At 37.7% G+C, this 16,328-nt stretch overlaps 2 protein-coding genes across 3 annotated transcripts in view; one reads left to right on the plus strand and one right to left on the minus strand.

The window, feature by feature from the left end:
* Positions 1–13,641, plus strand: part of LOC127861471 (dnaJ homolog subfamily C member 21-like) — a 24,073-nt gene extending 10,432 nt beyond the window's left edge. The window contains exons 7-17 of one of the 2 annotated variants that reach the window (XM_052399971.1): positions 644–694; positions 2,851–2,930; positions 3,714–3,829; positions 4,247–4,325; positions 5,595–5,765; positions 7,374–7,425; positions 9,164–9,246; positions 10,210–10,279; positions 12,268–12,579; positions 12,960–13,002; positions 13,400–13,641. In XM_052399971.1, the coding sequence (XP_052255931.1) occupies positions 644–694; positions 2,851–2,930; positions 3,714–3,829; positions 4,247–4,325; positions 5,595–5,765; positions 7,374–7,425; positions 9,164–9,246; positions 10,210–10,279; positions 12,268–12,579; positions 12,960–12,998 (1,053 nt within the window). In that variant the 3' untranslated portion in view covers positions 12,999–13,002; positions 13,400–13,641. The remainder of the gene's footprint in view (positions 1–643; positions 695–2,850; positions 2,931–3,713; positions 3,830–4,246; positions 4,326–5,594; positions 5,766–7,373; positions 7,426–9,163; positions 9,247–10,209; positions 10,280–12,267; positions 12,580–12,959; positions 13,003–13,399) is intronic. The other variant, XM_052399970.1, reaches the window with a different exon arrangement.
* Positions 13,642–14,313: 672 nt separating this feature from the next.
* On the minus strand, positions 14,314–16,163 carry LOC127861472 (lysosomal acid glucosylceramidase-like). Its single transcript, XM_052399972.1, has one exon. It carries the CDS (start codon positions 16,057–16,059, stop codon positions 14,443–14,445), a length of 1,617 nt encoding a protein of 538 aa, XP_052255932.1. The 5' UTR covers positions 16,060–16,163; the 3' UTR covers positions 14,314–14,442.
* Positions 16,164–16,328: the final 165 nt, after the last annotated feature.

Raw genomic sequence — 16,328 nt, forward strand, 5'->3', positions numbered from 1 at the left:
TATCTAATTTTCGGACACGAAAAAAATTAATTATTTTTAAGTGTCCGAAAACATAGAGTAATTACGGTAGTCCAAATTGTCCATGTTGTCAAAGAATATTGTATGGACAAGTGAATATTGGACTGAATTTGATATGTAATTGCTTTATTGACACTTCACAAATATCTTTTTCTAAAACGGACAAGTAAGCCAATGAGAATAGCCATTTACCCTGCTATATACAAGCCTCATTCTGTGAAAAGGAGTTTTAATGCATGTGCGTAAAGTGTCGTCCCAGATTAGTCTGTGCAGTCTGCACACGCTAATCAGGGATGACACTTTCCGTTTTATGATATTTTTCGTTTCAAGAATTTCACTTCTTAGCAAAAATGAAGTTAAGCCGAAAAATGTCGTCTCTGATTAGCCTATGCAGACTGCACAGGCTAATCTTGGATGACACTTTAGGCACATTCATTAAACCCCTTTTCACAGAGCATGGCCCATATATAATGGCATGATAAGTTCATGGACAGAATTTGCAGCCTTTGTATGTTGTCAATTGTGTCAATTGCTGTCAAACTAGAGTTTGTATGCTCCTTGTTTAACTTCTGTCATTGCTTCTGTTTATTGCCTCTTTAAGCGATCTATATTTCATTTATTTCAGGCTCTTGCTAAATATGTGAAAAAGAGGGATAAACGAGTACAGGAGTATAAAGTAAGCATCAATAAAATTAGTTGTTGCAATGAGAGAAAACATTTCATTTCCGGAAAATTAAATCATGGAGTTATATCAGTTTTTTGAGGATATGGTATTTTATTTTATGCTTTCTGATGGTTTATAGAGAAATATCAGTGAAATAAAACTGATATTTCATTGTTTCAAACAGTGAAAAATAACAGTGAAAAATATCGATATTTTTCACTGTTTTACTGTGAAATGACGTCATTTTTTCGACAAAATGCCGTCATTATTCCAGCAAAATTCTCCTGTTAAACCCTTTTACAATGTTAATAAACGGTGAAATAAAATAATAAAATAAAAAGAAAATTTGTTGGATTCGATGAAATATTGATTTTAATTCACTTGTGATCATAAAAAATATATTTTTTCACTCGTGGCTGCGCAACTCGTGAAAATATTATTTTATATGATCACTCGTGACGTAGAATCGATATTCCATCGAATCCAACAAATATCCTCTATATGACACAGTGGATGACACATTATCATAGCCAGAACAATGCCCTATTATTCATAAACTAACATTTTACGAACAACCTAGCATAAGGGACACAACTTTATTTAAGGAGATTGGAAGGCTGTAAAATTACATTGTGAATAATTGTTATTTATACTTCAATGCAAAAAGGACAAAGTCAGATTCTGATTCCATGTTAAATAAATATTAGGATGGTAATACAGTATGACTTTAAAAAAAGGTTAAAATATTAGCTTGTATGTATACTAAATTCATACTGACTTACTTTTGTGCGTAGATCAAAGTTGGGAAACAAGTTATATTTTAATTTTGGCTTTAAATACTTTGTCTACTAATACTAGACTTGAACCTTTCTGGCTAGCTGCATTTGAAGAACGACTACAATTGCGAGTATAATCTGTTTGATAACTTACCTGGTGATTGGTCATGAAATTATTTTAATTTTGGCTTTAAATACTTTGTCTACTAATACTAGACTTGAACCTTTCTGGCTAGCTGCATTTGAAGAACGACTACAATTGCGAGTATAACCTGTTTGATAACTTACCTGGTGATTGGTCATGAAATTATTTCTACAAACTCTACCTTTTGATTCAAGTTGGGAAGTTTTCAGTTACTGGCAAAAATATGTGCACTAAGTATTTGTTCAAATCAGCTTACCACAGAACAATTGAAATACTGGTGAAAACTGCAAAAAATGCATAAATCAATAACAAACATTAAACCCTTTCTGCTCAGAAGAAAAGTGAAAGTGTGTTTACATATATGTTAATCGTGGGCTGTTCAGGTTTTTAACCAGGTTTTCCGAAGGAAAAAACTGGTTATTAGATTGGCGAATGCGGGCGGGCTGGCTGGCTGGCGGGCTGGCTGGCGGGCTGGCGGAATAAGCTTGTCCGGGCCATAACTATGTCGTTCATTGTCAGATTTTAAAATCATTTGGCACATTTGTTCACCATCATTGGACGGTGTGTCGCGCGAAATAATTACGTCGATATCTCCAAGGTCAAGGTCACACTTTGAGTTCAAAGGTCAAAAATGGCCATAAATGAGCTTGTCCGAGCCATAACTATGTCGTTCATCGTCAGATTTTAAAATCATTTGGCACATTTGTTCACCATCATTGGACGGTGTGTCGCGCGAAATAATTACGTCGATATCTCCAAGGTCAAGGTCACACTTTGAGTTCAAAGGTCAAAAATGGCCATAAATGAGCTTGTCCTGGCCATAACTATGTCATTCATTGTGAGATTTTAAAATCATTTGGCACATTTGTTCACCATCATGGGACGGTGTGTCCCACGAAAGAATCACGTCAATATCTCCAATGTCAAGGTCGCCACGACTAAAAATAGATTTAAAAAAAAAAAAAAAAATTACAAAGGGGGTTATTTTTTTTTGGTCATTTCAAAAGTTCAGTTTGAGTTTTCTCCCTTTATCAGATTTTTTTTTCACAATGAAAACCTGGTTTTGTGACAATTTTGTCCCTTGTCTTCTTTTTGCTGCTCATAAAGATCTCAGGGCTGAAAATGAAGCCTTTCAAACTTAAATCTAGTAAGAAATGCGTTAAATTTCAATTGATTTTCTACGTTACTACATGCATTAAAGTGTGTATCTTGGTGGTTAAGTGTTAATAATTTTGTGCCACTTGCAGCGCAAACTTGAGGAGCGAGCAGAAGAGATCAAGAGGAAGGCTGTGGAACAGAGGCAGCGCCATCTAGAGGAGGGGAGAAAGTGAGATAGCTCTGGGGTGGCAAATACACACCCAAATACACCCCCCTATACACCCAAATACACCCCCAAATACACCCAAATACACTCAAAACACCCTTACCAAACCCTAACCCTAACCTGCCCAAACTATGAGTATTTGGGTATTTTGAGCGTATTTGGGGGTGTATTTGGGTGTATTTGGGTAAATAGTGTTGCCCTATCTCTGATAGGAGCCATGCTCTGGAAAAACGGGACTTATTACATGTGCCAAAGTGTTGTCACAGATTAGCCTGTGCGGAATCACGGACGACACTTGCCACTTTAACTGGATTTATATTTCCAAGGGACTTCCTATAAATGAAAAATTCCGCAAAAGCAGATGGTGTCGTCCCTGGTTAGCTTGTGGGAACTGCACAGATTAATCTGGGATGACACTTTAAGCACATGTATTAAACCTGATTTTCTCAGTGAGAGGTTCTGTTTTTATCTACATTAACAGTTCTTGTCTTAAAATCTGCTTTACAGCATACTACTTGTGCTACACCAAAAGAAAAGTACAAATAGTACCCTAATTCGGTTGAATCATTCTTTTGTTTTGATGTTTTCCATTTTTACTAGGAAACTTATTTAAAAGATGACCGATATGTGCAAAGTTACTTTAATTTAAATTTCATAAGTTAAATAAATGTTATTTATTGATTTGTTATTCCGATTAAGAGCCCTTTGAATACCAGCTCAAGACAAATGGTATGTGAGAATCTGGTAGTTAAGTTTCGGGAAATTGTAATGAACATCATGTTGCAGGAAGTTGGAGAACTACCAGGAGGCTGCTTGGTCGTCAGCGTCGGCGCTGGAGGATCACTACCAGGACCTGGAGGCCAAGTATGCCCAGCAGTTTGGAGACACCCAGGCTGGCAACGGTATGTGGAGCTGTGGGAAAACAGGGCTTAATGCACGTGGGCAAAGTGTCGTGCCAGTGTAGCCAGTGCAGTCTGCACAAGATAATCAGGGACCAAACTTTCTGCTTTAATGGAATTGATTGTTTTATAAGAGGAATGGTCTAAATGAAAATCCAGTTTTGGCAGAAAGTGCCTTCAATAATTAGCCTGTGCGGACTGAACAGGCTTATCTGGGACAACACTTTATACACATGCAATGGTCCCAGTTTTCCCAGAAAACTTAAAGTCTCTGTTTAGTAGCAGTTATTTTGTGTGTCTAGCAATTGGGAGATCACAGGTTTGATCCTTAGTTTTCTATTTAGTCAACTAAAACAATATAAATGCATCTAGTAATTCATCATATTCATTTTTTCTGATGATATTGTGTTTATTTTGCAGAAGACAATGTTGAAGATGAAGAAGTCTATGATGATCTGTACTGCGTCGCTTGTGACAGAGCCTTCAAGAACGAGAAATCGTATGTTTGAAACTAAACAAATGAGCAGTGCTCTGTGAAAACTGGGCTTCATGCATGTGCCTAAAGTGTTGTCCCAGATTAGCCTGGGACTATCAGGGATGACACTTTCCCTTTAATTGAAAACCAGTTTGGGCGAAAAGTGTCGTGACAGATCAATAGCCTTTGCAGTCCGCACAGGCTTATCAGGGACAACACTTTCCACTTTTATGACTTTTTTCGTTTAAATGAAGTCTCTTCTTAGCAAAAATCCAGTTTAGGCAGAAAGTGTCGTCCCTGATTAGCCTGTGCTGACTGCAAAGGCTAATGATCTGTGACGACACTTTCCGCCCAAACTGGATGTCCATTAAAGGGAATTGTCGTCCCTGATAGTCCCAGGCTATTCTGGATTGATACTCTAAAGCCATGCAATAAACCCTGATGTCCCAGATCAAGGCTCCAATAATGACTTGCAAAGCAAATTGAAAACTTTATTGCTAAAATTTTTTTGCATTACTGATTAGGAATGTAGCTCTGTTTAAATGCTACGTTTATTTTAACAATATGTTGTAATTAGTTTTCTAAACCTGTGATATAAAAACTAAATGGGATTTTAAGTTGCCCAGCAGAAGAACAATTTTGTGTTAATATCTAACATGGCAGTCAATTATCATATACATTTTCCTAAAAGCTTAATAATATCTTACTCGCCCTCTGTTCATTTGGGCTCCATTGTATACCATTTTACGACCTTGATTTGTTCCATTACATTTCCATAACAACAGACACAAGATGAACCATGTTGACTTGAGTTTTAATGCAAACTGTAATATGACTACTGACTTCTTAAGTCTCAAGACAAAAACATGTTGTGTTTCCTATTCACCTGTTTGCAGATATGAGCCTTTCTCTTGAAAAACAGGGCTAAATGAATGAGCGAAAAGTGTTGTTCCAGAAGGGCTAAATGAATGAGCAAAAAGTGTTGTTCCAGAAGGGCTAAATGAATTAGCAAAAAGTGTTGTTCCAGATTAGCCTGTGCAGTCTACACAGGCTTATAAGCAACAACACTTTCCGATGTTATGATATTTTTCGTTAAAAGGATTTGCAAAAATCCCGTCTAGGCTAAAAATGTTGTCCCTGCTTAACCTGTGCGCACTGTACAGGCTTATACAGGCACCTGCATTAAAACCCGTTTTCACAGACTTAGTCTCATATAAGAACCATGTTGACAATTTTGCCTGTGGAGCACCATTGTGTACAGGTACTCAATCTTTATTCCGCTCCCTCTCTCAGATACAAGAACCATGAGAAGTCTAAGAAACACAAGGACCTGGTTGCTATGATACGGGCTCACATGGCGGAGGAAGAAGGGGTCACCCTGGAGGATGGGGACCAGGGGTACATGGAGGAGAGGCTGGGCCCAGAGGGGGAACCAGACATCGAGGAGCCCCCTGGGCAGCAGAGGTTAGTGGTTGTCGTGGGAAGAGTACCTGCAGTGAAATAATATTGACTTTATCAAAACAAGTATCTTCGAAATATTTTTTAAACTTGGTCAAAACATTTGTTTAAATGTTATCTCAGTCAGGTTTGAAACTGAACCACATGTGTTCAAAATCTAAGTTACAAAGTCAAACTAAAGAAAAAGCTTGGGATTACCCTAGAGACCATAGTTATTGTCAAATCTTTGTGAAATTTAGTCAGAACATTTTTTTAAAAATGATTTCTCTGCTAAGTTTGAAACTGAGTCACATGGGATCAAAAACTAGATCACAAAGTCAAATTAAAGAAATACTTTTCATCCCTGCCATAGGCGGAGGGATATTGTTTTGGCGTTGTCTGTCTTTCCCTCTGTCCGTCCGGAGCCATATATTGGAAGTGCTTTGGCGGATTTCATTGAAACTTTGTATGAGTATGTATATGGATAAGAGGATGATGCACGCCAAATGGCATTGTACACCGTCTGTTAATAACGGAGTTATGGCTCTTTGTATCTTGATAAAATGCTTTTTTGAGTGTCAAATATAATACTTTTGTGTCCAGAGGCATATTGGCGGTGGATATCAATTCAACGAATTTACTTGTTAACACATGAACTCAGATATGGGTGTGCAATTTATGAAACTTGCTTTAGGTGAGCTCCTTTGGGATAAAGGCCCTCTAGTTTGTCGATAACTGCCCTTTTTCCACCACATATATCTGTAACATTTTTGTAGACTCTATTCTCTTTAATCATTTTGTGGACTGTGAAGCTGTTACAACTAAAGATCTTAAATGTGAAAGCAAGGAAGGAAGTTTGTCTGAAAAACTATTTGTTTCAGTAATCGTCTTTTGTCAGATTTTCAATCATTAAATACAAACCATCTGTAATGTTGTGGACTTAGAGCCCTTTTGACTGCTGGGTAGGGTTGGATCCTACAACTTATAAATGGAGAATATTTTTACCTTTTTAATCAGAATTATGGCACTTTTTCAATTTTAGCTCAGCGTTTTCGGAGAAAACCCGAGGTATTGTCATAGCCAGCTCTTCATGTTGTCCGCCGTCTGACGTCTGCGTCGTGCTAAAACCTTAACATTTGCTCTAAAATCAAAGTGCTTCCACCTACAACTTTGAAACTTCATATGTAGATGCACCTTGATAAGTTTTCTACACGCCACACCCATTTTTGGGGTCACTAGGTCAAAGGTCAAGGTCACTGTGAGCTAAAAAAAAAAAAAAAAAATTCTGACAAGCTTTCATTTATTCAAAACTGCACCCGTAGCCGAGCTGGCACCCGTTATGGGGTGCTCTTGTTACAAATGCAATATTAACACAACCTCTTACTCTTAGCAATGGCCCATTATCAACAACTTGTCTGTAAGTCATAATCATACATGTTTAACAAAATTCTCTTGTTTGTGGTTGTTACATATCATTTGTCTGTGGCTAAACATTGTCCAGTGGGGCATCTATGTCTGTGATTATTAAAATTTTCGTGTTGATGTTTGGCAATTTATGTTTAAAATTATTTGCAAGTTTGTATTGCTGTTTCCATATGATCAGTATTTTAATGATGATTTATTATTTTGTTGCAGGTTATCAAAGAAGCAGAAAAAGAAGAGGAAACAGCAGAGAAATGCAACCCAGGTAAGTGGCATGAAATGAGCCTCGCCCTTTAAAAACAAGGCTTAATGCAAGTGTGTAAAGTGTCGTCCCAGATTAGCCTGTGCAGTCTGCCCAAATTGGATTTTTGCTAACAAGAGGCTTCATTTAAACGAAAAATGTCATAAAAGTGGAAAGTGTCGTCCGGGATTAGCCTGTGCGGACTGCAAATGCATTATGCTCAGTTTTCTCAGAACACGACTCAAATAAATCATGCCGCATTCTGGGAAAACTGGGCTTAATGCATGTGTGTAATGTGTCATACCAGATTAAACTGTGCAGTCTGTATGTTCTAATCAGGAAAAACACATTAGGCTTTTATTGTATTTTTTGTTTAAAGGCAGTCTCTTCTTTGCAAAAATTCAGTTAAAGCAAGGACTGCACAGGCTTATCAGGGACAACACTTCGCGCACATGAACTAAGCCTGATTTCCCAGAACAAAGCTCCACTATTAGTATTTCATGGAAAACATTAACTATTTCTTTATTTCCATGGAAAATTGCATTTTTTTTACCACATTGTTGTGTTGATAAATAAAGAGGACATCTATTACTTACTTGGTGCCATTTCTTCAAACAAGTATTCTAGAAATTTAAAGGCTTGTAATCAATGTTCTAAATCAATAATTATACCCCCACAAAAGAAGTTTAGGGGGTTAATAGGAGTGAGCTTGTCTGTCGGTTGGTCGGTCAGTTGGTCTGTCTGTCCGTATTAAGTGTCCGCTCTCTAATTCAAGTGGTTTTCTTCCGATCTTCACCAAACTTGGTCAGATGTTGTATCTTGATGATGTCTAGGCCAAGTTCGAACATGGGTCATGGCAGGTCAAAAACTAGGTCACGGGGTAACTTAGTGCGTTTTAAACATTGAACATGGTGTCCGCTCTCTAATTCAAGTAGTTTTCTTCCGATCTTTACCACACTTGGTCAGAAGTTGTATCTAGATGATGTGTAGGTCAAGTTTGAACATGGGCCATGCCGGGTCAAAAGCTAGGTCACAGGGTCACTTAGTGAGTTTTAAACATTGAGCATGGTGTTCGCTGTTTTTTGTGAAGACAACATGCAAAATATTCTGTGTCAATGCGGCATGTGGGGGTATTCGTCACGTCTGTGACAAAGCTTTAGTTGAAAAACAAGTGAGATCTTAGCCTACTTTTCACATGACGTATTCTGATGATGTTGTCTGACATTCATTGAAATATGCTATATTGTCACCCTTTCCTGCTCAGAAGAAAAGTGAAATGGCTAATTAACAACCAGAATAAGACCAGAAAAGCGAGACACATGCTAGCTGTTCTGGTTTTATGCTGTCTGCTTTTCATCAGTATCTTGAGGATGGAAATAAAGCCTTTAAAACTTGAATCTCTTTGAAAGGTCTTTAATTTAATTCGATTTTCAAAGGGACTACAAATGACTTAAAATGCGTATCTGAGTGGTGTAAAGTTAATAGAAAAACAACAGCTGGTTTCGTGCTTTTGAATCAATTTTACCTAGGGAAGTTGCCGAAAATCAGCTTAATATATAAGGACCAATTATCCTGTGTTTATAAAGCTGAACGTTCTTAATAATTGTTTAAAATTTGCCTTTTTTAATTCATTTACTTTATCTAACAGCTTGCATACCTTGTATTATTCAATTTTGATTTAAATTTGAAAAAAAAAGATTGTTTAGGCACATTTATAGTTTTAATTATTGAATATTGTATTTTTTGTTGTTCCTTGTTTTAGGCTGATGAATTGGACAGTGTTTCAAACACATTGGAAAATGTGTCTCTTCAAGATGGTATAGAAAGCGCCAGTAACAAAAAAGTGTATGTATGGGATGATAAGACATCTAACCATTCAATTGGCTTTTTCTTGTTGTGTCATTTGGGAAAACTGGGCTTAATGCATATGTTTTAAGTGGGACGACACTTTCCATCTGAACTGGATTTTCATGTCGAATAGACTTCCATTAAAAGAAAAATTCCATAAAAGTGGAAAGTGTCGTCCATGATTAGCCTGTGAGGACTGCACAAAATGCATGACATTTTGACGTTGTAATATATTGTATTATGCCCTGATGAGCTGTGCGAAACGCATTGGCTATATCAATATTTATTTAAAATCCCAGACACGTGTTTTTACTTTTATTATATAATATTTACAATCTGGATGATAACATTTTACTTATATAACTATATATATGCGTATGTAAGGGGTGTTATAACGTAATATAAATATGATTACATAGTTGGCAAAAGATTGGTCTGTCCACAACGATGTTGTCCACCAAAATAGTCCCTTATTGATTTTTCAAGCAAGTTTCCCTCACTAAAAATCTCTTGTTGACAAATAGGCTTTGCAAAAAGTTGAAATGTGTTTTATTTTATGTTTTTTAGATTTGATATTTTAATAAATGGCCATTTCTCAATCATTTGAGCCTCGCTTTGGGAAAAAGGGGTTTAATGCTTGTGTGTAGTGTTGTGCCAGATTAGCCTGTGCAGTCCGCACTTGCTAATCTGATAAGACACTTTGGGCCTAAAATGGCTTCTCATTAAGAACGGACTACCTTTAAACGAAAAATACCAACAAAGTGGAAAGTGTCCTCCTTAATGAGCCTGTGTGGACAGGATAATCTAGGATAACTGTTATGGCACATGCATTAAGCCCAGTTTTCCCAGAATGAGAATGGTTTAAACAGAAGCAGTAGTTAAAGATAAATGCTATTTAACAACACATTTATCACCTGACTTTTTTATTGTTCTTAGATTAGCATTAAACCCATGTTTCAGTAAATCTAAACGAGATAAGCGAAGAGAAAAGCTTAGCAGAGAGCTTCTTGAAGACTCGGATGAAGACGAGGTAAGATTTGTTAAATCTAGACCATATGACCTTTGCTGTGGGAAACGGGGCTTAATGCATGTACATAACCGTTTGCCCAGATAAGGCTTTGCATTCTGCACAGACTAATCAGGGACATCACTTTATGCTTTTTTGTATTTTTCTGTTTAAAGGAAGTCTCTTCTAAACGAAAATCCTGTCTTAAGGGGAAAGTTGTGTCTCTGATTAGCCAGTGTTGACTGCACAGGCTTATCAGGGTTGACACTTAAAGCACAAGTCAGAAGCAAAGTAAAAATGGCTAAATAAAACTAGCATAAAACCAAAACAGCCTGCAAGTTAAAGGTACCGTCAACCACAAATGACTAAAAAAGAAAAGTTATAAAATACCGTATTTTTTACAATTATTTGTTTATATTGATTTAAATATCACGACTGGTATATTACATTACATGAAAAAAGTTCATATTTCCAGTCTATTCGGTAATAAAATTTCGCGATGTGAAATCGAAAGTACATCGCGAAAATAGGTGACATAACGATATACACACAATAAATAACGCAAGTAGATTGATCATTTTATATATAAAATATATACAATTCACTATGCATGCACAATTTGCATTTCTGGGTTAACCACGTGACGACAATGATCAATCTACTGGTGTTAACTAGTAGTTACCTGGTACTGGTACCCAGTAAAATCTATTACCGAATATACTGAAAATATGAAAACTTAACAACTTTTTTCAAGTAATGTAATATACCAGTCGTGATATTTTAATCAATATAAACTAATAATTGTAAAAAAAAACGGTATTTAAGAATTTTTCTTTTTTCGGCATTCATGGTTGACGGTACCTTTAAGCCTCTTTTCCCCTGAAAGGCTCATATCCATTCAGTTTCATACTTTTATTTAAATAACCAAAGATCAAAATAATGTATTTGTTTGTTGTGTGTCATTTATGTATTTTTGTTATGGTACGATATCAATAACAAAACTAGTATAGTGACAATAAAACAATGAACTGAGAGTTTGAAAATAAATTATTGTCATGTACTCTGTTTACCCCCTATTAACTTTGTCAACAATTTTTTTTTATTATAGATGTCACTTTCTAACATCAGTTTTTCTGCACATTAAATTTACAGTTTTAATTGAAATCTATTAACTGGTGGTTTAATAATTCATTGAATGCTTTATTATACATGTGTATATGTTTAAATCCTTGTAGTTACTAGACAGTGGAGCTGAAATTATTTAACTCTCCTTATGAAGGATGTTGCTTTATGATATTGTTGTCATTTAAAGTTGCGTGTTACAGACTTTATTGATATTGCAGCTTTAACATTCAGACGTTTTATCTAATAAACATGAATAATGTTTCAAACTGTTGCACGTTTCTTGTAAAACCTTGAAATGTTTAAGAATTAAGGGATTGCTTTTGTCTTCTTTATTGGATAATTACCAATGATAAGATTGTACTTTGCCTATAGAAAACTCCATGGGTAAAATGTTAGCTTTGTGTTTCAGTACTATCACAACATAGATGACTTTTTATGCCCCCCTTCGAAGAAGAGGGGGTATATTGTTTTGCACTTGTCGGTCCGTCTGTCGGTCCGTCCACCAAATGGTTTCCGGATAACCACTTTGGCCTAGGATCATGAAACTTCATAGGTACATTGATTATGACTGGCAGATGACCCCCTACTGATTTTCAGGTCACTAGGTCAAAGGTCACAGTCACTCAAAACAGTAAAATGGTTTCTGGATGATAACTCAAGAAAGCTTAGGCCTAGGATCATGAAACTTCATAGGTACATTGATCATGGCTGGCAGATGACCCCTATTGATTTTCAGGTCCAAGGTCAAGGTCACAGTGACCTGAAGCAGTAAAATGGTTCCTAATGTATTCACACAATGGCTGCCACTACAACTGACAGCCCATTTGGGGGGCATGCGTGTTTTAAAAACAGCCCTTGTTATTTACATAACTGATTATCAATTTCAGGATATACCCAATGGTGTATCAGCAGAGGAGACCAAAGAACACTCTGAAGAAACTGATGGTGATTCTGAAAATCAGGCTGTGGATAAAACTAACGTAGACAATAATAGGCTCAACACTGATGTCAGTGATGCAGTAAATGATGGTGATACAGATGACTGTCACAATGTTGAAGACCAGGCTATTGATTCTATGAAAGAAGCAGCTGATATGGACATGCATGCTGATGTTAATGCAGATGATGTTGCTGCAATGAATGAAAGGAAAAGCAAATACAAGAAAAAGAAAAGTGAGCCTGACCCAAATCAGAAAATGGTAGGTTGTCTTAGGTGACATTTGCCCCCAAAAAGGGGTCTTTCTATATGTACTGGTATGTATATACATCATTGTAAATCAGATGCATATAACGTTGTGTTGCAAGGCTCTTTGATGCATCGAGGACAATCAAACCTAAATCAGGATTGATGGAAGACTATATTTCAATTCTGAATGATATGAATAAATAAGTTTTGCTTAATGGTACGCTTTGGTAATAGTACACTTTGTGCAACATTCATACAAACCTCTGAGATGACACTAAGACATCTTGTAAAACATTTTGGGTGTTGAAATTTACTACAAAGGTTTTAAATCATTAGAGTACTGCAACAAACAAATTCCATCAGCTAGCACGCATTTCTCTATTTTATTGATAGGCTGACGGGCTTGGTAAACATACCCAAAAAAGGACATAAGGAGGTTAGTATATGCAAAGAAAAAGCATAAAGATATAAGAAATGAGTATTTAAACTTTTTAGAGGTATGGTAAAACCCAGTAGCCCTACTTATTTGGGGGTGTTTTCATGGTCAAGTGGACATCAGATTTAGAGGGGTTTTACTGTAACTAAACCAATGAACTTGTTTCTGGGAAAAACTGGACTTGATGGATTTTCTGAAAGTGTCGTCCCAGATAAACCTTTCTTTTTGACACTTTCTGCCTAAACTGGATTTTCGCTAAGAAGAGACTTCATTCAAATAAAAATTATCACAAAAAGACTGCACATAGTTCTCTATGGGACAACGCTTTAAGGATACGCATTAAGCCCTGTTTTTCCACAGTGAGGCTCATTAATGTTTATTCATGACATGATAACAGGGTCGCTGTGAGATCTGTGGGTCAGACTTCCCCTCCAGGTCGAAGCTGTTTGACCATATAAAGGCCACCGGTCATGCCAAATTGAAGAATGCCCCACTCACCGAAGATTCTAGTAGTAAACAGAAGAAAGAAAAAAAGAAGAAAGCCTCTAGTAAATGATGCTTAAGTTATATTTATTGTTGGTGAATTTAACGTATATTTGATCTGAATTGTTTGTATATTAAAATGGCCATGAGTTTAAATTGGTGTTAGTTATAAATTAATGTTATCTATTTTATCAATGGTTTTATGATCAAAGAATCTACAAATGTATAGATATGTATACATTTTAAGCTACACATAAGGATATTTTTTGTCCATCGTCAATAAATGTTACTGCATCCACCTGCAGATACCAATCTTAAGTTTGCCTGCTCATTTAACGTCCTGTACAGTAAACCTCACATGTTCTGACAGCATTTCAAATCCGATTGTATTTATCGCAACAGAAATATCTTCCATGCAACATTGCCTGAATACCTGTGGACATCAGTCAAACTATATTTATCAGAGTACATGTACCGCGGCTTTTACCTACGGTAGTTGTGGCCTTCAAAGGCCCCTTTCCCAAAATAGTTCCCCAAATTTCAATCGTACCTTGGATTGTTTTCAGAAGGGGAAAAAACATGCCAAACAAACGTAATTTTGCTCACATTCAGCCATAAAACAGATGAAATTGTTTACTGATTGAAGCAGGCGGGTTCCTTTTACACATGGTATGCTTTTTGCTAATGTACGGTAATGCACGTGGTTATTTCGACAGAAATTCGCGCGGTTTCAACATGAAACGGTGGATGTATGCTCGTAGGTTTAATCTTATCCATACCTATATGTATTGCATCTAGTCAGAGCAACACTTTAAAAGCAAAACTGCGCGGCGAATAAATATATATTTCAGATTATTACGCACATAAGCGATTCATCGCGATTTATTGTTCAGCATTATATTGAACTATATCATATATACTTAATGGTGGATGTCGCACATTTGCATGATCCTGCATCTAAGCATCGGCCGGGTGCATCCAAATAAAAGTGTGTATCGAACTGGCCTCCATTGAGAACTCAAAATAGTACCGACTGTCCCTGAAACCCACGATGTTCCCTTTGCTGCCGAAATTGCCGACGACGACGACGATGTAATTGTCCGGTCGCATAAATCCGACGGAATAAATCCCCGCCGGCACATCTTCGAGAGTGAACATTTCGATGGCGACCGATCCTGCTGTTATGAACTTGCTGAAGTGTCCCATTGTGTAAAACATCGGCTGTTTGTAGAATACAGGTACGCCCCCCTTTGCTTGCTTTGCGTCAACCACTATCGGGCTATCGGCGTAATTGTATACCCAACTCGGCCCACCATCCAAGTCCACGGCTAGATTATAGTGCGTGAACCCCGATCCGCAGTTCTGAAGCGTGTGGAACACGTGCTTGGCAAGGTCCGCGCCTCTTTCCCAGCTGCCCAGTTCCGGTCTGGACCTTATACAGTACTCCGAGCCTAGGAGAATCTTGTCGGGGTGAAGTGAGAACATATCGCACATTGGCGAAGACGCGTTGTTGTAATTTGTCGTGTTGTCGTCACTGACGTTGTCGTGATAACCTTGTACGGCAAATCCGTCCACGAGGTTCAGTGAGATTGCGTCAAACGCGCTTCTCCAGTTGTCAAGTTCGTCCACGTTGTCGTCCATAGTGAACAACTTGATATGGCCGTATCCGTTATCCTCCAGCGACCTCTTTAGGTCGTATTTGATCCAGTCGCTCATGTTCTGAGGGGACCAGCAGACGGATTGGTACTCCGGGATACTGTCGTTACTGCAGCTTCGCGATGGGCCGCTCTGAGTCGTCAAACCCCACATGCGCCCGTGGAACATAAACGACTCGTATTCCCGAAGAAACCGACCTAAATAATCGGCGTACACCTTCGCCATCTTGGGTAGTATTGTTCCGACACCGACCATGTTGTCGTTGGTTTTCATCCAGTCAGGGGACGACCACGGACTTGCGAAGAGCGACAGGTTGCGGCGGCTAGCAACCACCGCTTGATCGATATACGGAAGCTTGTACAAATGATCGTAGGCCGCTATAGTGAATTTGGATAGGTAAATGTCCCCCCGGGTGAAGTCGTACGAATAAATATCAGTTGACATGTCATTGCTAGCGATTGGAATTCGTCCCAGGTTATATTCGATACCAGTGGGCCCGAAATACGACTCAATGAGATTCTTTTGCGCCCCGTCTGGTAAACTAGCAACGTTCATGCCAGCCGCATCCGTAAAAGTACCGCCAAACCCTACGATCGTCTGCGCAGTTCGACGTGGCACAATGAAATACAACACATCCGGACTTTGTTCGCTTTTTCGATACAATTTCTTGTCTGTTTTTGAGATCAATTTAGCTCCATGCTCGCTTTTGTTGAGTCTGCTTCCAGTTTTACTTGTCGAGTAGACGGTCATTATGCCCTCTGGTAGTTTGCTCTCTTCTTCAACGGTATCGCAATAGGTGGCGTTACACACGCAGACGATAGAAGAACTACCAAATGACTGTTTTACACATGGTAACGATGATGTACGTACCATCGGTAGGGCACAAGTCACAAAAATAAGGCTTTTTAAAACGCACATTTTCGCAGTTTTGTGTCGTATTATTTACACCGACATTCACTTTGCTAGTACAATATCTACTACCGGTAAATAGTATCAGATAATGACAATAGTAAAGTGTATGATACCGGCGATTACACACAATCACATTGATATGGTAAATGGATGATGCATTCCGTATTTGAAGTAAATAACCTTTCCCCTATCTAGGTGACTTCTCTTGTATAATCATAGATGTTTTATCGCTGAATGTGAGCATACTGACGTTTGTTTGGCGAGCTTTTCCCATC

Source organism: Dreissena polymorpha, chromosome 16, assembly GCF_020536995.1.
Source record: "Dreissena polymorpha isolate Duluth1 chromosome 16, UMN_Dpol_1.0, whole genome shotgun sequence".
Taxonomy (NCBI): domain Eukaryota; kingdom Metazoa; phylum Mollusca; class Bivalvia; order Myida; family Dreissenidae; genus Dreissena; species Dreissena polymorpha.

Coding starts and splice junctions, on each gene's coding strand:
- LOC127861472 (XM_052399972.1), bottom strand. CDS start 16,059: ATGTGCGTTTTAAAAAGCCTTATTTTTGTGACTTGTGCCCTACCGATG.